The sequence below is a fragment of the Brienomyrus brachyistius genome, chromosome 22 (assembly GCF_023856365.1).
Source record: "Brienomyrus brachyistius isolate T26 chromosome 22, BBRACH_0.4, whole genome shotgun sequence".
Classification (NCBI taxonomy): domain Eukaryota; kingdom Metazoa; phylum Chordata; class Actinopteri; order Osteoglossiformes; family Mormyridae; genus Brienomyrus; species Brienomyrus brachyistius.
This window is the reverse complement of record NC_064554.1, coordinates 11,466,706-11,490,681: the sequence shown is the minus strand read 5'-3', so window position 1 is coordinate 11,490,681 and position 23,976 is coordinate 11,466,706. Positions and strand designations below refer to the sequence as shown.

General features: G+C 51.5%; 1 protein-coding gene and 1 long non-coding RNA gene across 21 annotated transcripts in view; one reads left to right on the top strand and one right to left on the bottom strand.

Moving 5' to 3' along the window:
• cacna1aa (calcium channel, voltage-dependent, P/Q type, alpha 1A subunit, a) overlaps window positions 1-23,976 on the bottom strand; it is an 86,651-nt gene that overhangs the window by 15,095 nt on the left and 47,580 nt on the right. For 15 of the 20 annotated variants that reach the window (XR_007384732.1, XR_007384729.1, XR_007384734.1 and 12 more), the window contains exons 26-41: window positions 21,865-21,964; window positions 21,621-21,781; window positions 21,363-21,503; window positions 21,002-21,203; window positions 20,663-20,827; window positions 20,074-20,184; window positions 19,415-19,498; window positions 16,458-16,574; window positions 10,882-10,947; window positions 10,611-10,708; window positions 9,510-9,660; window positions 9,036-9,163; window positions 7,684-7,780; window positions 3,248-3,362; window positions 2,025-2,132; window positions 1,401-1,501 (exon numbers count right to left, since the gene is read on the bottom strand). Coding sequence is in view for 12 of the 20 variants with exons in the window: in XM_048991495.1 (XP_048847452.1) it covers window positions 1,401-1,501; window positions 2,025-2,132; window positions 3,248-3,362; window positions 7,684-7,780; window positions 9,036-9,163; window positions 9,510-9,660; window positions 10,611-10,708; window positions 10,882-10,947; window positions 16,458-16,574; window positions 19,415-19,498; window positions 20,074-20,184; window positions 20,663-20,827; window positions 21,002-21,203; window positions 21,363-21,503; window positions 21,621-21,781; window positions 21,865-21,964 (1,945 nt within the window). In the remaining 8 variants the exon portion in view is untranslated. Of the gene's footprint in view, window positions 1-1,400; window positions 1,502-2,024; window positions 2,133-3,247; window positions 3,363-6,923; window positions 7,021-7,683; window positions 7,781-9,035; window positions 9,164-9,509; window positions 9,661-10,610; window positions 10,709-10,881; window positions 10,948-16,457; window positions 16,575-19,414; window positions 19,499-20,073; window positions 20,185-20,662; window positions 20,828-21,001; window positions 21,204-21,362; window positions 21,504-21,620; window positions 21,782-21,864; window positions 21,965-23,976 lie in introns of all 20 variants that reach the window. The other 5 variants (XM_048991497.1, XM_048991507.1, XM_048991506.1 and 2 more) reach the window with 3 other exon arrangements.
• Window positions 6,524-8,470, top strand: LOC125718030 (uncharacterized). Its single transcript, XR_007384737.1, has 3 exons — window positions 6,524-7,004; window positions 7,381-7,453; window positions 8,389-8,470. It is a non-coding gene; the product is annotated as an uncharacterized LOC125718030 (long non-coding RNA).

The following is a 23,976-nucleotide window of genomic DNA, read 5'->3' as shown; positions in this document are numbered from 1 at the left end:
AGAAACCCCAGCTCCTCAGCCATGATGGGTCATTGGCTTATGGTTAGAGGAAACCAGGAGAAACCCCAGCTCCTCAGCCATGATGGGCCATTGGCTTATGGTAAGAGAAAACCAGGAGAAACCCTAGCTCCTCAGCCATGATGGGCCATTGGTTTATGGTTAGAGGAAACCAGGAGAAACCCCAGCTCCTCAGCCATGATGGGCCATTGGTTTATGGTTAGAGGAAAGCAGGAGAATCCCCAACTCCTCAGCCATGATGGGCCATTGACGTATGGTTAGAGGAAATCAGGAGAATCCCCAGCTCCTCAGCCATGATGGGCCATTGGCTTAGAGGAAATCAGGAGAAATGTTAGCTTCTCATTCACGATGGGCTAGTGGGTTAAGTTTAGGGTTAGGGGAAACTCAGAGATGCGATAGCTCCGTGATCATGGTGGGCTGTTGGGTTACAATTAGGGGAAACCAGGAGAGTCGTTAGCTCCAGAACCCAAGACAGCTGGCTGGCAGCCCAAAAGGTTCTGCTGATCTTTGGTGGGCTGGTTCTCACTGGTTGTTGACAGTTGACTTTAGCACTGCTCTTGGAGAGGCAGGAGACTGGTCCCCACTCAGCAAAATGTATTTGTTTTAGATCATTATCATACATTTCCCATTGACTCTTATCATATTAATGTTTGCTTCATTACAAGCAAGAATCTTTCTCCAACATAAACATTGTGCTATCTTATAAAATTCTATAATCTCTCCTGAATATCACTTATCAAAAAAAAAAAGTCTGAAATATTGTTTGGACATCAGTAATGACATCTAATGTATTCCAGAGTCTAATCTCTGAGTGGCAGTGGAAAAATTAATATTCATATTCTAAACACACATTGAGACATCACTGGCATGGTGTAATAGTCATATTAATATTTAATTTTAGAGTAAACGGACAAGCTACAATTATAAGTGTTATGAGTTCCATGGTATGTGGTTAAACTCCCATAAGACCATAAGAGGGCGCTGTCACCCCCCAACAGCCACTGTTGCTACCTAATGGTACCAAGTCTCCTGCTTAGTCAGAGCAGCGTGGCTCTTTGAGCCATCCTGGCTCCCTGACACTACACCGCGCCCCCCCCTCCCCCCCGATCCTCTCCCCCCTGAACGATACAGTCCACGTGCTAATCAAGCATCACACGCAGCAGCTTCAGGGCGCATGGCACAGTCGCAGCAGGAGCAGTGTCAGCGGAGGGGCGCAGAAGGAGGGGAAGCGGCAGGAGCAGGGCATGGCTGCAGCGTCGGCCATGGTGATTGGGGGGGAGAGCTCGTTGTCACAGCTCAGGCTGCCGGGAGGAGAGCCGCCCAGTGCGGAGCTCAGCTTTGGCACCATGGCGTGAGGCGGACGAGCATCTCTAGGCCAGTACCTGCTCCTCGAGGAGGGCCTGGGTCCTTTTGATTTTGCTCTGGCGGTAGTACTCCATAATCATCATGGCTGCGTAGATCTTGCCCACCGTCAGGTCTGTAGCTGTTGAGAGAAGGACACGTTACCCTGCACGATGGTGTAGTGCGCGCCGCACCCTGAGTCGGGGGAATGGCAGGAGGTCAGGCGCCACGGAGATGCACAAAGCAAGGATAGCTGGCGGAATCCGCATCGAAGGCTCTTTCTCTCTGCTGTTCTTTAATTACGCTCTAAAGCGGACACCCCAGGGAGAACATCAGATGTCTTGGCCTCTCCGATGCATAATGTATAGCCATGGCAGTATTGGTATTGTTTGGTGTGACGGTTTTTTTTAGATGGATTCTGTGTTGTAATCTCCATTCCTTTTCAGATTGCCATTAGGCTGGGGTGTCGCAGGTTTGCGTGCCATGGGTTTTTATGTAAATCTTTGTGCTCTGGATGAATGATTGTATGTGACACGCTTCTGGCAGTGAGGTAGGGGGGTTTCTGCCACGGGTGGAGGTATGCTGAGTTCAGCAGCAAGCAAGAAGTTGTCCTCTGGGGTGGGGGGGGGGAAGCAGTCGGACAGACAAACCTTCTGGAAACTTACGCTTGTGTGGGGTGACCAAGAGGTCCAAAGTCTTCTGGGAGAGATTGGGCCAGATTGCCATCATCTCCTTCCGCAGCTCGGAGTCCATCTGGTGCTTGTCTGCACCACCTGCACCACACACACACGCACACACACACATGGACATGTACACACACACACACACGCACACACACACATGGACATGTACACACAAGCAAACGCACGCACACGCACACGCAGCCGTGTGTACCCACACACAATATGCACCAAGGCAATCATCAGCATCAGACACAAGGAGGCAGTCACATATATGGACACACACACAAAACATACACACAGAAAAAGGACTCTTATTAAAGGGAACCAGATCATTTTTGTTCCACCCAAATACAGCTGAAGGAAGAGAATGGAGTGTAGCACCACGATGCGAAACCACAACACAACACTTGACAACCAGGGTCCACTGTACAGAGCAGGGAACCAGTGTACAGACAGTTAGAGGCAAGCAGAGAGGATAAACTGTAAGCGAGGGGGCACACGGACCTCCTATAGCACAAACGTATGACTGACAGGAAGTGACACGTGTAGCCTTTAAGCACTCCTCTCTCTTTACTGATGAGGCATAATTCACAGCCTTAACTGCCTTTACACTGGGAGGGGTAGGGAAAGTTAGCAGAAGGCGTAGGTAAACATTTATTAATCAGGTTACACGTGAAGCTACGCTTGTGGCAGGGACAGCTGTCTGCAGAGAACACCCCAGGCTTTAGCCTGTTCTGCACTGGATCTCTTCCCACATTGTCATCACAATAAGTATCTGGCAAGTCTGATATGTCTACCATAGCATATACATTTGCACGACACCGGGAGATATGAAGAAGAAAGCTCAGACATGGGGACACACATTTAGATGTTCCTTCCCGCCTTGAGAGAAGGACAGCTAAAGAATGTGTGTGCCCAGTCTCCCGAGAAACCTCTTTGTGTGAGGACCGCAGGAAGCGGCAGCCCTGGCCGAGCCGTCGCGGCCACTTCCAGAGGCATTCTGTCCCCAGCAGGTGCCCTCTGCCACCACAGGGTCACTACCTCGGACGCTGGGACTCTACTGGAAAAACTGAAAGCGTCTTCTTAATGAAAAGGGAAGAAGGTGAGGCACAGGGACGAGACTCTGACACACCACACAATCAGCAGGCCATGAGAAAAAGAGAGAAGAAGAGAAGTTAGAGGTAATAATTAAAAATGGTCCAAACCTTCCGTACCCTTGGCGATCTTGATGTCTAACGCAGTGCGGATTAAGGCCATGAGGGTGGAGTTGAAATGGACGCTGCTGTCATCAGCGACTGGCAGATCCATCCGCAGCAGTCTCTGTGGAAAGTCAGTCACCACAAGTAAGGGCCATAGTTTGGGAGGTGAGGGAATGGGCAATCGGTCTGAACCTCCAGGAGGAAGGGAGTGGAGCAAGAACGAAGGGGCAGCTCTGTAGGCAGAAGACCAGCAAACCAACTGAAAATACTCCGATCTCTACAGAGGCTGTTGGTTTCTTGTTAGTGATTCAGGAACACGCAGAGAGATCATGCAAACCCGTATCCTTCATCTCCTTCATATTCATTAACAGATCCTCTGGTTTGTGACCAACATATTTTCCCTATACAGCCACTGTCTTCCTGACCTCTCAATCACTTGAGGTACTTGTCCTGCACCAGTCTGCTGAAAGACTTGATGTTGAACCTTTGGCAGCCAAGGACTGTGGGATACCAAAGTTAAGAATCATGTAGACTCGTTGAAGGACAACGGGTCCTTACTGTTAATAATTTGTAGAATGTCTTGGTGCAGATGTCAGAGTCCTGTTTAAGTATGAAAGGTCCTAGAGACAATGAACTTCACAGTGTCAGCCTGGCTAAAGGGTCGGGTCTTGGCTACAGAGCTCCCCCTGTTGGAGGTTCATGACAACATTTCATGATTCTGTCAAGAAAATAAATGCATAAATAGACACAGTGACCTTCCAGTCACCGTCCTTATTTATGATTTATTATCCTTTGCTCTACTGAAAAATGCACCAGGCATTCACTGACATGGCATTGTCAAATGCTTGTCATTCCTGCTGCCATAGCAACCCCACCCACCCCCACCCACCCACCCGCCATGCAGCAGACCATGCTGGACCCCCATGCATCATGCAGGAGGCAGGCACAGCGACACACGCAAATACATACATGAACAGGACAAGCAGCCGTGCAGCCATAATACAGAAAGCGTTGTCGGTTGGTCGTTTTGTTAATGATTATTTCTGTGGCTGTCACACTATCGACTGAGACCCATTCGAAGCTGGGCTACAGAAAAAAAAAAAGTGATATCCAGACTCTCTGATCTCTCCGTGTGAAAATGGGTACAACCTACATGGGAAGAACACTACAGCAGCATTCCGCGGAAAAGAGAGGGATCCCTCCACGCAGGGCTGGGTAGATGGGCAGTGTGTTAAGCTACGTCAAGCTGGAAGGCTGTGACACAAAAACCAGGAGAGGGGTGCAAATGCCTGACTATAACAGGGGGGAAAGAGACAAGGGGGTGTGTCCGGAGATACTACCATTTAGAAGCCAAAAAGTGATAGAGGTCAAAGGATTCGGGAAATAAGAGGAAGAGGAGAATATATCATCAGAAGCCAAGGCAGGAGAATGACAAAGGAGTTCAAATCAAAAGAGCAAAGAAAGATCTACCACCAAAGAAGCTGGTCATATCCAACAAACAGCAATCCTGCCTGAAGCCCCTACTGTGTCAGCAGAAGAAAGAGTCAGAGAGGAAGTGATTCTGCTCAGCTGTGCTGAGATTCAGGGGTCAGGATGGGCGATTCTGAGAGCAAACCATCGTGTTTGGGTGGGTGTGAAGGCAGGGTGCGGAGTTTTTGGACCGTTAAGTCACCTCAAAGGAAGCAGAATCCAGCACCTTTAATTAACGAACTGCATGATCTTGGAGTCTTTGATTTTGGACCATCCAATTCACCCCAACGGCACCCTGGGGGGTGAATGTGATCCGGGGAAAAGGATCAGAGACTGATGGGACGGGTGAGGCCACGTAGGCGAATCACGTCAGGAGACACTTCAGGAGGGAGGCTGGCAGGACCAGAGAAGACAGCGATGGCAGGTAAGAGGAGGACAAAAGCCAAAAGAGGAGGCATGAGAAAAGGAAGGGGGGAGGGCAGGAGGGTGAGGGGAGGTCAAGGGGGCACACTGGAGACTGTCATCCAATTAGAACTGGCACTGTAGCAATGATGGATGACCCAGGGCCCGTTGGGAAGGAGAGTTTCTTCTCCGTGTGGAGCAGCAGATTGGGCAGGGCTAGCCGTATTGTTACGCCGGCAGTGAGTCAGCGTACGGCAAGCAGCCCTAGTGTGATCCATGGCCCTGTGACCGTCCCTTTGACTAGCACAAGCCTTCTTCTGCAGGTCACCAAGAGAACTCAGGGTGCTGCACTAATCTGGAAGCAGTACCTCTGACCTGGGACGAGGGAGCGTGTTCTTAGTCATTTACACAAGTCATCACAGTCACCATAGAGCGCACTGGGTTCACGGTGAAACGGGAAGCCTGCTCCCTCTCCCAGGAGGGCCAAATTGTTAAGCCCATCTGATACAGCCCTTAGTCCCTGACCAACTTGACTGAGTGGGCAAGACCCCATCTCCCATGGGTATAAGCTCTGAAACTCTCCAAAAATAAAACTGCTGGCATAAAAATGACCCTGCGGTGGACCGAAATGTTTACAGACCAATGAGAATAAGGGACATCAGTTTCACATCAGCAAATCACGAGAAGGCAATTGATTTTTTGGCTCCTTTTCCCTTAGGAGCTAATGTGTGGGAAAGTTGGGTGGGACGGGGGAGCAGGATAAGGTAGGCCAGGAGAGAGAGAAAGTGTGGCAGAGGGGTGGGCGCAGTGCGTCACCATCCCGGGAGGAGGGGTGAGGGTTTGTGGGAGACGGCCAAGCTAGGATGAGGAGGCGGGGCATGCAGAGGAAGGAGGAACAAAGGGTGGGGCTGTGAACAGCATGTACATATAGGAGGAAACAGAGCCGAACTGCATTGACAGGAGAAACAAAAGACGGATGGAAGAGTTAGTTGGCTGATTTCTTGTTGGACCTGGGTTTACCCTTCTAAGCTATTTCACATTTTTGTTGACACTGAAATGGTGAGTCTTTTCTGTCTTTTTACCCAGCAAAGAAAGGCTGAGGAAGATGCTCATGTTTCAGAGAGAGACAGAAACCTGGCTGTGTGTGTCTGTATGTGTGTGAGACTGTTGCTACGAAGCCATTCGCAGGAAGGAAAGACCCGGAGAGCAGAAGACGCACGTGGGCCCTCAGCTGTCCTGCTGCACACGCGCCGCCGCCGGCGGAGGGACGCCCGGGCCCTCCGCACTCTGCCAGCCCGTCGCCCTTTCGGGGAGCGACCTGCTCTCTGAACCTCTGTCCCGGTGCCACGACAAACTAGCGCTTCGGCACACATTAACGCTGGCATTTCAATGCATTTCTATGCCCTTGATCTTTCAGGGATGTTCTCTGGATCTCAGAATACAGAGGTCGCCCTGGGAATGGTTCATGTGCCGATGACGATTAGCTGAGTGCTGTCACTAGTTCCCTGGCCGGCCTCTGTCTAGCCCTGATCCTACGCGGTCCTGCCGGCCAGGGAGCGCCAAGGCCTACGCAAGCGTGCTGCCGTGGGAACATGCGGCGCCTAACGGCTGTGGACTGGCGGTGCAAAAGGGCAGAGAGGGTCCCTCTGTTCTCCCCCTCCTGCGGATAGACTTGTCGCTAGCTGGGCCTACAGACCCCGGAAAACCGCCCCCCTCCCACTTCCACAACCAGAAAAAACAAGAACGAAAGGCAAAGTAAGAAACACCAACAGTACAGACAACAGCCCCGGTCTCGGCCGGCTCCCTCTACCTTGTAGGCAACCCGTGCTGGGCATTTCTTCCCCAGGCCTAACGGCGGAGACATTTGCCTGAGCATCTCATACATATCAGTGTAAGTGATCCGGCCACTGTAGGGCCAGAGACACCGGGGTGGGGGTTGGGGTGGGGGGGGGGGGGGAGGAATAACACAGAACACGGAGGAACAGGAAGTGTGCGGGGCACAGGAGGAGGGGGGAGGGGACACACACACAAAAAAAACAAGGTTATTCTCTCAGCCGCTCAGGGACGCCGTCAAAGAGCCTGTCTGACCTTTTGGCTGAGTAAAAGGTCTGGGGGAAAAGGGCGGGTTTGGGTTCGGCGCCGAACTCGATTCTATGCAAGTGGGGCGAGTTGCATAGAACAGCGGGGGAGCTTCCAACAGGCAAGAAGCCCCACTGCTGAAGTGCAAAATGGCAGTCAGTGTGTCAATGCAGTTCCTATCCCCCCAGAACAATGCACGCTACCAAACCCACGGTGCCTAGCCATGGCTAAAGAGCAAGCAAAAAGAAAAAACACAAGATGGTGAGTTGTAGTTTTTTTTTTGTTTTAATCCCCTGCGTTATTGCGGTGGTTGTTTTTTTTTTTTTTGGTTCTCGGGGGTTTCACTTCATGCGTGGCTTGTTTGCATTGTCCTGCACATTCTCGTTTGGAATCAGAATGCAGTAGGAATGGCAGAAAACAAAAGAGAAAGAAGCGACATTCATTCCAGTCTCGATGCTAGCAGTGCGTTAGGGTTTTAGTGGAGTTCAAACCTTGCAGGCCACCCTATGGGGGCATTTCTTGCCTAAGCCCAGGGGGGGGTCGATAACTCGTAATAAACTGTACATATCCTTATAATGAATGCGCCCGCTGAAAGAAGAATAGAGGGAGTTAGAGCAGACAACAGACAGCACAGACATTTAGACATCGGAAGAAGGACAGAGAGAGAGAGCGAGAGGCCCGTGGGCCACCCTCGGAGTCAGGGGCTGTGACTCTAGCTGATCTAAGCCACTACTGGCTCCTTACTCTGTGACTGACAGAGCGAGGCAGCCAATCAGCCTGTAGGCCACAAGTCCACTTTTCTATCTATCTATATATATATAAATTCAGGAGATGTTCCTCGGAGCGGGAATCTTGTTTAATTATTTATTTAAATAGTACTTCTTAAGTACACAGGACTTATACTACAGGGTCCACAAGTCTTTCTGTTAATCCCTCTCCACACTTGTTTTACTCTGTTTTACTCTGTTACCATACTCATTGCACTACTCTGTTACCATACTCATTGTTATAGTTGTTACCATACTCATTGTTTTACTCTGTTGCCATACTTATTGTTTTACTGTTACCATACTCATTGTTTTACTCTGTTACCATACTTATTGCTGTGATTCCAGTTTACTGTTCTTCCCAGAAGTCTTTCTTGTAGCATTTTGATCTCACATCGCTCTACTGTTTCTCACTATCGCCCCCTGCAGTGCAGACTCCACGACAGCACTAGGGTAACAGGCACTGGAATGCAGATACCAGGAAACTTATCGTGTCGGGGGTTGGTGGAGGGGGCACAGTAAGTTTTTACAGTATGCAGATTCCAGCAGGGGATGGGGCAGGGTTGGTCCTTACAACTCACAAGGAGCAGGGGGACAGACAGACTGGGGTCTGCGGGTCTCACATCCACGTCCCCTCTTCTGCACTATAAACTCTGCACCTTTTGTTAAGGAGTTTATTTCACTGCTCACTGCTAATTACTCCAGGTCCACTGGAGATGTCCTTTCGACACAGATAGCCATTAAAACACATTTTACAGTTCAGACAGTATGTATCACGTCAGTATGTATCACGTCAGTATGTATCACGTCAGTGCTCTGTGGCTGTGTGAATCTGCATGAGACAGTAGAGTGGAATTATGTGGAGGTTAAGAGAAAGAGAAGAAGAATGTGTGGAAGAATAGAAGGGGAAGAGAAATATTTAGATAATGAATGAAGTAGGAAGATAAGAAAGTAAGCTTTTTTGCATCTGTGTCTCTTTGTCTGTTTCACAGACTATGTGTGTGTGTGTGTGTGTGTGTGTGTGTGTGTGTGTGTGTATTAATGTGTTTGGGAGCAAGAGATGGATCAGTACTCACCACGCAGCTGGATCGTACTCGGCCCAAATGCGGACGTACTCATCCAGGTGATGAGGGCCCAGGATGGACGAATCCCGGGTCAGATACTCAAAGTTGTCCATGATGACAGCCACAAAGAGGTTCAGCATCTGCACGCACACACAGGATCCAGGGATAATGTTACATTCTCCCTCTCAAGCTACACTGGTCACAAGAAAATGCTGAAAGTGTGACCTCCCCAAACACGACAGAGGAGTTATGAACGATGGTCCAGCAGGAAGGACATTTCTCAGCTATTCTCAACTGTTCCTTGTGCTGGTTGTGCTGCTCCGCATAAAGGCAGTTTTGTTTCAGATGTGTGAAATGACATTAAAGTGGCTGGACTTAGGAGAAGAAGATGGAAAGTAAGAGGTATGTGATACACAATAAGGTCTAGAAGAAGAGTGACAAAGAATGGGAGAGAAAAAGGAGAAGAAGATGAAGGAGAGCCCTCACCAGGAAGGAGCAGAGGAAGATGAAGGAGACGAAGTAGAGGTAGGCAAACTCGCTGCCACACTCCGGATCCTTGTTGCCAGAGCGTGGGTCACACATTTTCCCCCCAAGGCAGGAGAGCATAATGTCGTGCCACGCCTCCCCTGTGGCGCTCCTGCAATACACCTGCATCTGAGCATGGGTTCCAAGCATCTTCTGCAACATGACTCAAGACGTGACCCCAACAGGCATGAACCAAGCAGACGTGGCCCCCTATAGGCATGATCCAAGCAGGTGTGGCCCCTACAGGCATGAACCAAGCAGGTGTGGCCCCCTATAGGCATGAACCAAGCAGGCGTGGCCCCTACAGGCATGATCCAAGCAGGCGTGGCCCCTACAGGCACGAACCAAGCAGATGTGGCTCCTACAGGCATGAACCAAGCAGGCGTGGCCTGTTATAGCACCTGAACTTTATCACTGTTGATTAAACTGTTGATTTCTTTCTGCCTGTGTCGTCTTTTACATACACACATGGTTTCGCACATGCTTCCCTTCGATACAGTTAATACTTTAATTCTTAAAGCCACCCCAACTAAAACTCAGCAGGAAGTCCCATCCATGGTGAATCAACTACAGAGCTTCAGTAAGTCTGGAGTCTACCCCAGGAAGCACAGTAGACAAGGCAGAGGATACCAGGCATGGGATGCTAGTCCATCATACAGTGCATAACACCCTAACTATAACTGTTACACACAGTCACATTTCAGAGACATTTTATCAAACTCATTGTTTCTCAAGCCGGTCCTCTCGGACCCCCGGACGGTCCATGTTTTTGCTCCCTCTCAGCTTCCAGTAGCAAAAACATGGACTGTCTGGGGCTCCCTGAGGGCCGGGTTGAGAAACACTGATCTAACCCCACAAGGAAGGGAGGCTCGAGCCCTGGAGGTGAAACCATGAGAGCCCCCACTGAGCTGCCAGGCTGGAAGAAGAATCATAACAGGGACTTCTTGATGAAAAAAAAAACAAGCTATGGTTTTAAAGCTTTTCCGGAGTTGTAGACTTGTCCTCCATCACCACCAAGCACCAGCTGTCAGCACAAGCACACATAGACATGCACGCACAGACCTGAAGAGTAACATGAGGGCTTGGAAGAAGGTCCTGAAGTTGTTGTGCTGGTTGATGGCACTCTCTCCATCCTCATTGATCTCTATGTTTCCGAAAAGCTGGTGATAACAAGAGCCACATTATTAAGCATCACTTCGTACAGGTAATGGCTCTCTGCTTTGATCAGTGTCAGGCTCGTATGGGTAAGGCATCAGCAGGATTCCGAGTCGGAGCGAGAACGGTGACGGCAGACTTGGCACAGACCGAGCAGGACGGCATCCCTGCTGCTCACCTGCATGCCGATGATGGCGTAGATGAAGAACAGCATGGCGATGAGGAGGCACACATATGGCAGGGCCTGTGGGCAGAGGGGCACAGGACAGGGGGAACAGTGTCACAGCTCAGCTCCTGCTGCCATAGGTCAAAGAGACACAAGTAAAACTTTCTGTGCTAGACACCTAGTCAGTGCTAGTCAGAGTGTCAGTGCTACAGTGTGTCTGTGCTTCAACTAGTCGGTGTGTCAGAGTGTCAGTGCTACAGTGTGTCTGTGCTTCACCTAGTCAGTGTGTCAGAGTGTCAGTGCTACAGTGTGTCTGTGCTTCACCTAGTCGGTGTGTCAGAGTGTCAGTGCTACAGTGTGTCTGTGCTTCACCTAGTCAGTGTGTCAGAGTGTCAGTACTACAGTGTGTCTATGCTTCACCTAGTCGGTGTGTCAGAGTGTCAGTACTACAGTGTGTCTGTGCTTCACCTAGTCGGTGTGTCAGAGTGTCAGTGCTACATGGTGTCTGTGCTTCACCTAGTCGGTGTGTCTGAATATCAGGGCAGATGATCTGAGCCGTAACCCAGTGTGCGGGTTAGGGTTAGGACCCGGTGTGCGGGTTAGAGCCGAGTGTGTAGGTTAGGGTTAGGGCCCGGTGTGTGGGTTAGGGTTAGGGCCCGGTGTGTGGGTTAGGGTTAGGGCCCGGTGTGCGGGTTAGGGTTAGGGCCTGGTGTGCGGTTTAGGGTTAGGACCCGGTGTGCGGGTTAGGGTTAGGACCCAGTGTGCGGGTTAGGGTTAGGACCCGGTGTGTGGGTTAGGGTTAGGGCCTGGTGTGCGGTTTAGGGTTAGGACCCAGTGTGCGGGTTAGGGTTAGGGCCTGGTGTGCGGTTTAGGGTTAGGACCCAGTGTGCGGGTTAGGGTTAGGACCCGGTGTGCGGGTTAGAGCCGAGTGTGTAGGTTAGGGTTAGGGCCCGGTGTGTGGGTTAGGGTTAGGGCCCGGTGTGTGGGTTAGGGCCCGGTGTGCGGGTTAGGGTTAGGGCCTGGTGTGCGGTTTAGGGTTAGGACCCGGTGTGCGGGTTAGAGCCGAGTGTGTAGGTTAGGGTTAGGGCCCGGTGTGTGGGTTAGGGTTAGGGCCCGGTGTGTGGGTTAGGGCCCGGTGTGCGGGTTAGGGTTAGGGCCTGGTGTGCGGTTTAGGGTTAGGACCCAGTGTGCGGGTTAAGGTTAGGACCCGGTGTGAGGGTTAGGGTTAGGGTTAGGACCCAGTGTGCGGGTTAGGGTTAGGACCCGGTGTGTGGGTTAGGGTTAGGGCCCAGTGTGTGGGTTAGGGTTAGGGCCCGGTGTGCGGGTTAGGGCCTGGTGTGCGGTTTAGGGTTAGGACCAAGTGTGCGGGTTAGGGTTAGGACCCGGTGTGCGGGTTAGAGCCGAGTGTGTAGGTTAGGGTTAGGGCCCGGTGTGTGGGTTAGGGTTAGGGCCCGGTGTGTGGGTTAGGGCCCGGTGTGCGGGTTAGGGTTAGGGCCTGGTGTGCGGTTTAGGGTTAGGACCCAGTGTGCGGGTTAGGGTTAGGACCCGGTGTGAGGGTTAGGGTTAGGGTTAGGACTCAGTGTGCGGGTTAGGGTTAGGACCCGGTGTGTGGGTTAGGGTTAGGGCCCAGTGTGTGGGTTAGGGTTAGGGCCCGGTGTGCAGGTTAGGGCCTGGTGTGCGGTTTAGGGTTAGGACCCAGTGTGCGGGTTAGGGATAGGACCCGGTGTGTGGGTTAGGGTTAGGGCCCGGTGTGCGGGTTAGGGTTAGGGCCTGGTGTGCGGTTTAGGGTTAGGACCCGGTGTGCGGGTTAGGGTTAGGGCCCGGTGTGCGGTTTAGGGTTAGGACCCAGTGTGCGGGTTAGGGTTAGGACCCGGTGTGTGGGTTAGGGTTAGGGCCGAGTGTGTAGGTTAGGGTTAGGGCCGAGTGTGTAGGTTAGGGTTAGGGCCCGGCGTGCAGGTTAGGGCCTGGTGTGCGGTTTAGGGTTAGGACCCAGTGTGCGGGCTAGGGTTAGGACCCGGTGTGCGGTTTAGGGTTAGGGCCCGGTGTGCGGGTTAGGGTTAGGGCCCGGTGTGTGGGTTAGGGTTAGGGCCCGGTGTGCGGGTTAGGGTTAGGGCCCGGTGTGCGGGTTAGGGCCTGGTGTGCGGTTTAGGGTTAGGACCCAGTGTGCGGGTTAGGGTTAGGACCCGGTGTGTGGGTTAGGGTTAGGGCCCGGTGTGTGGGTTATGGTTAGGGCCTGGTGTGCGGGTTAGGGTTAGGTCCTGGTGTGCGGTTTAGGGTTAGGACCCGGTGTGCAGGTTAGGGTTAGGGCCCGGGGTGTGGGTTAGGGTTAGGGCCTGGTGTCCGGTTTAGGGTTAAGACCCAGTGTGCGGGTTAGGGTTAGGGCCCGGTGTGCGGTTTAGGGTTAGGACCCAGTGTGCGGGTTAGGGTTAGGACCCGATGTGTGGGTTAGGGTTAGGGCCGAGTATGTAGGTTAGGGTTAGGGCCGAGTGTGTAGGTTAGGGTTAGGGCCCGGTGTGTGGGTTAGGGTTAGGGCCCGGTGTGCGGGTTAGAGCCGAGTGTGTAGGTTAGGGTTAGGGCCCGGTGTGTGGGTTAATGGTTAGGGCCCGGTGTGCGGGTTAGGGTTAGGACCCGGTGTGCGGGTTAGGGTTAGCACCCAGTGTGCGGGTTAGGGTTAGGACCCGGTGTGTGGGTTAGGGTTAGGGCCGAGTGTGTAGGTTAGGGTTAGGGCCGAGTGTGTAGGTTAGGGTTAGGGCCCGGCGTGCAGGTTAGGGCCTGGTGTGCGGTTTAGGGTTAGGACCCAGTGTGCGGGCTAGGGTTAGGACCCGGTGTGCGGTTTAGGGTTAGGGCCCGGTGTGTGGGTTAGGGTTAGGGCCTGGTGTCCGGTTTAGGGTTAAGACCCAGTGTGCGGGTTAGGGTTAGGGCCCGGCGTGCAGGTTAGGGCCTGGTGTGCGGTTTAGGGTTAGGACCCAGTGTGCGGGCTAGGGTTAGGGCCCGGTGTGCGGGTTAGGGTTAGGGTCTGGTGTGCGGTTTAGGGTTAGGACCCAGTGTGCGGGTTAGGGTTAGGACCCGGTGTGTGGGTTAGGGTTAGGGCCCGGTGTGCGGGTTAGGGTTAGGACCCGGTGTGCGGGTTAGGGTTAGGGCCCGGTGTGCGGGTTAGGGTTAGGGCCCGGTGTGCGGGTTAGGGTTAGGGCCCGGTGTGTGGGTTAGGGTTAGGACCCGGTGTGCGGGTTAGGGTTAGGACCCGGTGTGTGGGTTAGGGTTAGGGCCCGGTGTGCGGGTTAGGGTTAGGACCCGGTGTGCGGGTTAGGGTTAGGGCCCGGTGTGCGGGTTAGGGTTAGGGCCCGGTGTGCGGGTTAGGGTTAGGGCCCGGTGTGCGGGTTAGGGTTAGGGCCCGGTGTGCGGGTTAGGGTTAGGGCCCGGTGTGCGGGTTAGGGTTAGGACCCGGTGTGCGGGTTAGGGTTAGGGCCCGGTGTGCGGGTTATGGTTAGGACCCGGTGTGCGGGTTAGGGTTAGGACCCGGTGTGCGGGTTAGGGTTAGGGCCCGGTGTGCGGGTTAGGGTTAGGACCCGGTGTGCGGGTTAGGGTTAGGACCCGGTGTGCGGGTTAGGATTAGGACCAGGTGTGCGGGTTAGGGTTAGGGCCCGGTGTGTGGGTTAGGGTTAGAACCCGGTGTGCGGGTTAGGGTTAGGACCCGGTGTGTGGGTTAGGGTTAGGACTCGGTGTGCGGGTTAGGATTAGGACCCGGTGTGCGGGTTAGGGTTAGGGCCCGGTGTGCGGGTTAGGGTTAGGGCCCGGTGTGCGGGTTAGGGTTAGGGCCCGGTGTGCGGGTTAGGGTTAGGGCCCGGTGTGCGGGTTAGGGTTAGGGCCCGGCGTGCGGGTTAGGGTTAGGGCCCGGCGTGCAGGTTAGGGCCTGGTGTGCGGTTTAGGGTTAGGACCCAGTGTGCGGGCTAGGGTTAGGGCCCGGTGTGCGGGTTAGGGTTAGGGTCTGGTGTGCGGTTTAGGGTTAGGACCCAGTGTGCGGGTTAGGGTTAGGACCCGGTGTGTGGGTTAGGGTTAGGGCCCGGTGTGCGGGTTAGGGTTAGGACCCGGTGTGCGGGTTAGGGTTAGGACCCGGTGTGTGGGTTAGGGTTAGGGCCCGGTGTGCGGGTTAGGGTTAGGACCCGGTGTGCGGGTTAGGGTTAGGGCCCGGTGTGTGGGTTAGGGTTAGGGCCCGGTGTGTGGGTTAGGGTTAGGGCCCGGCGTGCAGGTTAGGGCCTGGTGTGCGGTTTAGGGTTAGGACCCAGTGTGCGGGCTAGGGTTAGGACCCGGTGTGCGGTTTAGGGTTAGGGCCCGGTGTGTGGGTTAGGGTTAGGGCCTGGTGTCCGGTTTAGGGTTAAGACCCAGTGTGCGGGTTAGGGTTAGGGCCCGGCGTGCAGGTTAGGGCCTGGTGTGCGGTTTAGGGTTAGGACCCAGTGTGCGGGCTAGGGTTAGGGCCCGGTGTGCGGGTTAGGGTTAGGGTCTGGTGTGCGGTTTAGGGTTAGGACCCAGTGTGCGGGTTAGGGTTAGGACCCGGTGTGTGGGTTAGGGTTAGGGCCCGGTGTGCGGGTTAGGGTTAGGACCCGGTGTGCGGGTTAGGGTTAGGGCCCGGTGTGTGGGTTAGGGTTAGGGCCCGGTGTGTGGGTTAGGGTTAGGGCCTGGTGTGTGGGTTAGGGTTAGGACCCGGTGTGCGGGTTAGGGTTAGGACCCGGTGTGTGGGTTAGGGTTAGGGCCTGGTGTGCGGGTTAGGGTTAGGACCCGGTGTGCGGGTTAGGGTTAGGGCCCGGTGTGCGGGTTAGGGTTAGGGCCCGGTGTGCGGGTTAGGGTTAGGACCCAGTGTGCGGGTTAGGGTTAGGGCCCGGTGTGCGGGTTAGGGTTAGGGCCCGGTGTGCGGGTTAGGGTTAGGACCCGGTGTGCGGGTTAGGGTTAGGGCCCGGTGTGCGGGTTAGGGTTAGGGCCTGGTGTGTGGGTTAGGGTTAGGACCCAGTGTGCGGGTTAGGGTTAGGGCCCGGTGTGCGGGTTAGGGTTAGGACCCGGTGTGCGGGTTAGGGTTAGGGCCCGGTGTGTGGGTTAGGGTTAGGACCCAGTGTGCGGGTTAGGGTTAGGACCCGGTGTGCGGGTTAGGGTTAGGGCCCGGTGTGTGGGTTAGGGTTAGGACCCGGTGTGCGGGTTAGGGTTAGGACCCGGTGTGTGGGTTAGGGTTAGGACCCGGTGTGCGGGTTAGGATTAGGACCAGGTGTGCGGGTTAGGGTTAGGGCCCGGTGTGTGGGTTAGGGTTAGAACCCGGTGTGCGGGTTAGGGTTAGGACCCGGTGTGTGGGTTAGGGTTAGGACTCAGTGTGCGGGTTAGGATTAGGACCAGGTGTGCGGGTTAGGGTTAGGGCCCGGTGTGTGGGTTAGGGTTAGGACCCGGTGTGTGGGTTAGGGTTAGGACTCAGTGTGCGGGTTAGGATTAGGACCAGGTGTGCGGGTTAGGGTTAGGGCCCGGTGTGTGGGTTAGGGTTAGGACCCGGTGTGCGGGTTAGGGTTAGGACCCGGTGTGTGGGTTAGGGTTAGGACCCGGTGTGCGGGTACCTTGAATGACTGCACGAAGGTCCAGAGCAGGATGCGAATGGTCTCGCCTTGGCGTAGCAGCTTGATCAGACGAGCTGCCCTGAAGAGCCTGAGAAAACTCAGGTTGATGAAGTTGTTCTGAAAAACAGGGAATATGGAAGAGAAAGCAAGGAGGAGAAACATGGAGACGGAGACAGGAAGAAGAGGAGCAGAAAAAGGAAAAGGGCGGAGCCTACAATAGCAAGGAGGCTCACGCCGCCATCTTTAAGGAACAACAACCCAAAACATAGCAAGGGCACAGACAGTAGGGGGGAGAAGGGGGAGTTAGGGTGCAAGAAAGAGTCCAAATTAAAAAATAACTTCAAGAACATAAAGTCAATAAAAAGGGTGTCTAAAACTGTTTTAAATCAGAAAATTTAACAATAATCACCCAATTGTTTAAATGAACTGCTTTTTAAGACAACCAAATGCACTGATCTATTGGGTCAAGCAGGCCACAGAGCTGGGGGGGGGGGGGGCGGGGGTGCCCCTCGTGCACAGACCGGGGCATGCATGGCGGCCGGACGCAGGAGGATGGGGGGGGGGGGGGGGGGTTTGCTTTTACTAACAACCTTTCAGATTGAAACAAAAGCCTAAGAACAGCACAGTGAAGTATATTATGGTGCCGTCCTGCTCTTTACAGGATTTACTTCTCAAAGGAGCAGAACGAAAAACATCCATGTCTAATTATATTTCTGGTCATGCTCTAGCACATTAAATGTTTTATTATATATATATATATATATATATATATATATATATATATATATATATATATATATATATTTTTTTTTTTTATTTATTTATTTTTTTTAACCACCCTGGAGAGGTAGTAATCATTTACAGAAGACGTAGGGCTCCTACATCACAATATCAAATCATTATTTCTTGAAGAACATGGTCGAATTCCAGATTTCACCACAATATCTCCTGCACAGTCCTTGAAGACATGCACTGTTATTCACCTTCCTACCACGAGAGGCAGTGTCACACAGCACTGGAACCTCTGAATGGGAGACGTCCTCATGCAGCTCCCTTTGATAGCATGCTCATGTTGGCAGTGGATCTGTGTTCAGAATGCCTGTCTGTGCATTTTACTCTGCGCTCTATCAGTGCATCTGTCTCTGAGTCAGAATATATGCTGTGATGTTACAGCATGTCCCAGACGCACTGCGTCATGGATGTCAAGCATCCATGCCCGTGAGTACGTAAGCGTACGCATATGCTGCATATGTATGTATGTATGTGTGTGGCTGTACATGTGTGCACATGCGTGTCCCTGGCTAACATACTGTACGTGTGTGAGGTAGGTCTCAGCTCAGCAGCACGATGAATCGCATGCACAAAGGTCAAAGGTCAGAGAAGCACGTGCACCATGGCCTCGGCAGGAAGAAGATGCAAAGAACTACAAACCAACCAGGTTCTACATGTAGATGTGTTTTTTTTGTGGGGGGTTGATTGGCAGCCATTGTACAAAGTCGGTTGGCATGAACACAGACCAGTTCATGGATGGACACATGAGTTTCATAGTGCATTTTGATTGGATGAATTTTATCAGAAGATGTAGGCGCCAATAAAGCACAGTATAAAGAAAGCATGTAAAAAGATAAAACAAGAAATAAATAATCATTATAGATATATTTTAACAGACCGTTCAGTCAAAGCAGACATTACATTACACTGCTAAAGATTTGGAAAAAAATGTACACGCCACACTGCATGACACCCACACTGCATGACACTCACACTGCATGACACCCACACTGCATCACACACTGACATTCTAAACTGGTTACAGGACAAAACAGAAAGAGGCAGACAGAGCGTTAAAGCACAGTGTACATGTTATTCTATCAGGGTGAAAGATGGTATAACTTTAACGGGGGCAAGTGGACAGTTGGCATTCTGCATGTGTGTTACCTGTCATTCAATCTGCTCAACTCATTTGACCCATAACACAAAACATTTGAAAGGCATTTGATACGGGGAAAATTGTTTCGAAAAGCATACCTACTCTTTATACTTAATGTTCCATTGACAGTGAACTGTGCCTTATAAATGAGAGCTAATTATTCATGGTTCTGCTGCCTTAACTGGCCACTAGATGTCCCTCTCTTTGGGAAATGAACGGCCTCCCTTACATAAGAGTACCAGCAGTCATTGACCTTCCATGCCACCTGTAATTCAATCTTTCTGCTGTTTAGCATAAACCATCAATCTTTTTAGCAGAAATGTGATTTATTTAGTCCAAGATTTCTGCCACATGCAAACATAAAATCCATTCCCTGACTGTTGTTTTGACGATGAGTGGAAAAGTAAGGATAATAGTCTGATTTCAAGACAACTCCACATAGTACGCACTGTAAGCAGCACTGTACGCAGCACTGTACGCACTGTAAACTGCACTGTACACACTGTAAGCAGCACGGTATGCACTGTAAGCAGCACTGTACGAACTGTAAACTGCACTACATGCTTTATAAACAGGTCCAATAGAGATGAAAAAATTAAAGTTTAATGTCCAGCTGGTGGTATGGTGTATCCAGTGAAAGTTTTTCAGTGGAGTTTGTGTCTGACTGGCTATAGCTCTACTACTGATGAATGTGAACCGGTGAATGTATCTTTGAACTGATCCGTGGCTCCTCCTAACCTGCCCTAGCCTGTGGATGATCTGAGATCTCCTGGAACAGTGAAGATAAGCACATTTCTCTGATGGTCCTGCTGGCCTGTCCACACCCCACATACATAACACCTGTGAAGTTCATGCTTCACACATGATGTCTGTGACATGCATACACACGCATACACACAAACACAAACACAGACACAGACACACACACACACACACACACACACACACACACACACACACACACACACACACACACACACACAAACACACACGCAAGCCGGCCGACCACCTCCTTCGGCAAACTTACCCCTAGCTCTGTCACCAAAATGTCTGTGATGCTGCCAAGGACAGTCACACAGTCGAAAATGTTCCACGCATCCTTGAAGTAGTTCTGTGGGGATATGAGGTGAGATGTCAGAACAGGAGCTGTGTTTGGACCCTTGTTGGGACGTGAGACCCAGACTGGTCTTCTTTGGGGTCTACCTGGCCTTCACCACCAAGCACTCCACTAGAGATTTTGGGCCCCACCCCAGAGCAACCGAATTATGTTCCAACTTGTCCCCTTTCACAGTGTCGCTGATCACCAGCCAGACAAAGAAACAGATGTTTTCCTGTATTTTTCATGTAGTTATTTCTGAGAATTTGACTTTTGTTATGTAATAGTCTGGCAGTAACACGCATGATGCATAAGGAACCCCAAGAAAGTACAGTATTTTCTTTACTGGTCACAGGAGAGCATTGCTAATTAAAATGCCCCCCCTCACCCCCATGTGGCCACCCTGGTCTTTCTCTACTTCTTCTTTGACTGAGCTCTCTATCTCCACTCTCACACTCCTCTCCCAACTGTCTTTACATCTGCTTCCCCCCCCCCCCAGGGTGTCTGTACACCCCAAGGGATTTCAATCACTGGATAGGTGAGTGATAAGACACGGGCATGCTGGGGAGTTCACAGGAGGACGGGCTCACCAGTGCTCCAAAAGCGATGATCTTCAGCAAACACTCCATAGAGAAAAGGCCAGTGAAAACAATGTTGAGGTACTTCAGAACGTTCTCGTAGGCGTCTGAGGCTCCGTTGTACTGCACACACACACACACACACACACACACACACACAGAAAACAAGACATAGAAAGACATAAAACAGACACATTAGAACATACAAAACAAAACACTCATATTTTAAGCAACTTGTTTCTTGCTCTTGAAAAGTTAAATGATTAGAGTGTTGCATTATCAATATAACTCTAATCAGTGGACTAAACACTAAACACTAAACAAGCCAGACTACACAAAGCTGTACAATGATCAGAGGTACTGCACCGAGCAGTCGGTTATAGGAAAGAGAAGGAGCTCATTAACCTGTAGCCAGAGGCGGACGTTTCAGGTCCAGAAAGGAAAAATCCAAACTAGGATTTTGTTTCAACCAACCAGTTGAGTATAAAGAGTCATAGTCACTGAGTACTCAAATGGTTGGTTGAAACAAAATCCTGGTTTGGATCTTTACTTTCTGGACTTGAAATGTCCGCCTCTGCCTATAGCAGGTCAGGGACTTTACCTTCATCATGAGCACCACGGTGTTGAGCGCGATCATGGCCATGATGGTGTACTCAAATGGGGGCGACACCACGAACTCCCACATTCGGTACTGGAAGCTCTGCTTGTTCTGGGGCATATGGCGTGTCAGAGGCTTGGCGTTGATGGCAAAGTCAATGCAGGCTCTCTACAACACACAAGCCGGGGCGCACGGATTAGGGGATTAGTGCTAGCATTAGGGTTAGAGGGATAGGGTTAAGGGATCTTAGACTAGAGGGATAGGGTTGGGTTTAGGACTGTCTGAGAAGGTCACTCAGGGACATCAGGGACGGCCTTGTGGAGAGGGAGGGGCACATGTTACCTCGTTCTTTTCCAAACTATAGTCCTCCATCATCTTGTCTCCTTGCTCCTGGAATGTGATGATGATGAGAGCCACAAAGATGTTGACGAAGAAGAAGGGGAAGACCACGAAATACACCACGTAGAAGATGGACATCTCCATCCGGTACCCCGGGCTCGGGCCCTGATTCTCATAAGTCGCATCCACTGAATGTTTCAGCACCCTGAGGTGAAGAGAGAGATTAGCATAGTTTGAGTGCAGGAAGCCGTCATGCTGAGAGGGAGCTGTCACGAATGGATGGGAACTATAGAATGCTAACAGAAGATATATATATGACTGAAAATGATCTACATGCAGGTGAGTAGGAGGTATGGACACTCACTGCGGCCAGCCCTCTCCAGTAGACACAGTGAAGAGAGTGAGCAGGGCCCAAAGCACGTTGTCGTAGTGGAAATCGTATTTCTTCCACTCCCGCTTCTGAGCTCTTACTTCATTGTCACGCTCATACACCAAGTACTCGCCCCTGGAACGGTCAAACGCCATGGTGTGAGTCTACGTTCCCGAGACACTTTGAGACGCTCTTAATCAGGCTCGGCTGCTCCTGACCAACAGATGTTCCAGTGGGGCGATCGGCGTTCACCTGCAGTCGCGCTCAAACTCCTTGGACTCGTCGGTGCAATAGAAGAAGCGTCCCTTGAACAGCTGGACGGCCACCACAGCAAAGATGAACATGAAGAGCATGTAGACGATCAGGATGTTGAGGACGTTCTTCAGAGAGTTCACCACACAGTCGAACACGGCCTGCGCAGAGCAGACATTGTTAGCCAAACAGAGCAAGCTCACAGATCAGGAAACATGCAACATCTTTGGACAAGGGGCCGTACCTTCAGCTTGGGCAACCGCTTGATGGTCTTCAGTGGACGCAGCACCCTCAAAACTCGCAGGGACTTGATCGTGCTGATGTCCTTCCCCTTACTGCTCCCTCTGCAGGCCATTTGGGAATGAAGTATTCAGATGAGGAGGGGCCCACAGAAGGATCAGCCACCAGCATTTTATTGTAGGTTCAGCATGTGTGCTGCATTTTATCGGACAGATATAAATATTTCTGAAAACTGGGCCCATGAAGGTAGTCAACAGAAATAACCTGGGAACGAAACACAGTCTGCGGGCATTTCCGCAGGGAAACACCAGCCAAAGCTCTTTCTTTTTTTGAATTGTATGGAGAGAAACAGTTAGTGGGACTTAGTTATCTAGAGGGAGGCTTCAATGTGGCGGGGTGGGGGGGGAGTGGGGGGGATGAGTTTAGTCTCTTGAATGTATGAGGCCGTCGGTGTGAGCAGATGTTTCATTTGTAGCTTTTCTTGGTTAGTCCCTGATGTGCGACGCTATCATGCTATCATGCTACCACACTGTAATCAAAGCCCCCTGTGACTTACAAAGTGCTTCTGCATGCAGCTTAAAATGAACAATTCGCCTCACTCTTTCTATTTGGGGTTGAACAGCTTAGTCTTGCTCCGGGGCCAGAACAAAAAGTTAGAGGTGAGGATCTTCACCTTCATCCCCACTTAGTCTGAATAGGGAATCCTCCTTTCATTGCTCACAGCTAATAGTCGATGTTCACCATCCTGTGTGATGTTTTTCCATGTCAGCTGGATATTAAAATGACCCAGTGGGTTCTAGGATGCTGTGGCTGTAGGCAGCACAGTAGAGCTGTCCTTGCTGCACGTCTTCCTGACCAGATGTGGGGCTGGGGAGAGGTTTTGTCAGGGCTGCCCGTCAGCCTGCTTTTAGCTGCTGATCTCCAAGGCATTTGCTGACTTCCAGCTCCCACCCATCTGCTTCCTAGCTCAGTTGCATCTCGCTCCAGCGAACTGCGGCCGCACAGCCTGCCCCTGCCACCAAATGTTAAAAGCTGATACACACAGAAGCATGACCCAGCCTCTGCTTTGCTCCGGATGTCCTGCGTCGGGCTCAGAGGTCGGGCTGCGGCGATCTTAGGAGGTTTTGTTAACTGGACGAAATCCTGCACTGTCAGCATCCGTAAAATGTTGCGTGAACTAAAGCTGAGTCGAAAAACGGTGATGAACACATCTAATTCTGCGCTCTTTGTGCTGATTTATTGGAGGACGAGAAGGACACAGAGAAAGAGAGACAGAGAGAGAGGGGGGACAGAGAGAGACACGGAAAAAGAGAGACAGAGAGAGAGAGGGGGGACAGAGAGAGACAGAGAAAGAGAGACAGAGAGGGGTACAGAGAGAGAGACAGAGGACGACAGAGGGCTTGCAATGGGCAGTATGAACACTTACAAAAAAAGAAAGAGAGGGAAGCCAATCAGACCACTGTGAGCCATAAAGAGAGAGAAAGAGTGCAAGAAGGGCAACTTTACCGGGCACTGCTCCTGTAGACGTGGCCGGGCGAGGAGACGAGAGAGCGTCAATGACAGTGACAGACACAGAGGGAGGAGCGAGGAAGAGAGAGAGGGACACGGACAACAGGAGCACACACGGGAACAAGGAAGGGTTTGGAGGAGGAAAGACATCTATATGAGAGACTGAGAGAAGAAGAAAACAGAAAAAAGCCTGCGTTTTTGGTTACAACAGCGCCCCCCACTGGCGCCCAGCTCTAACGATTTCCCAGTAGACCCGCAATCCTTTGAGAAGCTGGAGTACGAGCTTCAGATACTGCAGAAGTCAGCAGGACAGTGTATCACGTGACTCCTTTACGACAACCTCTAACCAAAAGAGCCCTCAGCACGATGGATAATTTATTATTTCCTTCTCAAGTCTGGTACATATAGGACAATCTGAGATACACAAAGGCCACTTAGACTTACAATCCATATATTTTCTGCCTTCTGTTGACATACTTTAATATATATACACAGTATATACATCTATATATAATGAAGTATCACCTACGGCAGGTCGATGGAATTATCTGCATTCACATTAGGTTAGAATAATGTCCCAGCACCACTTCCTGTTGTTCAGGAAGAT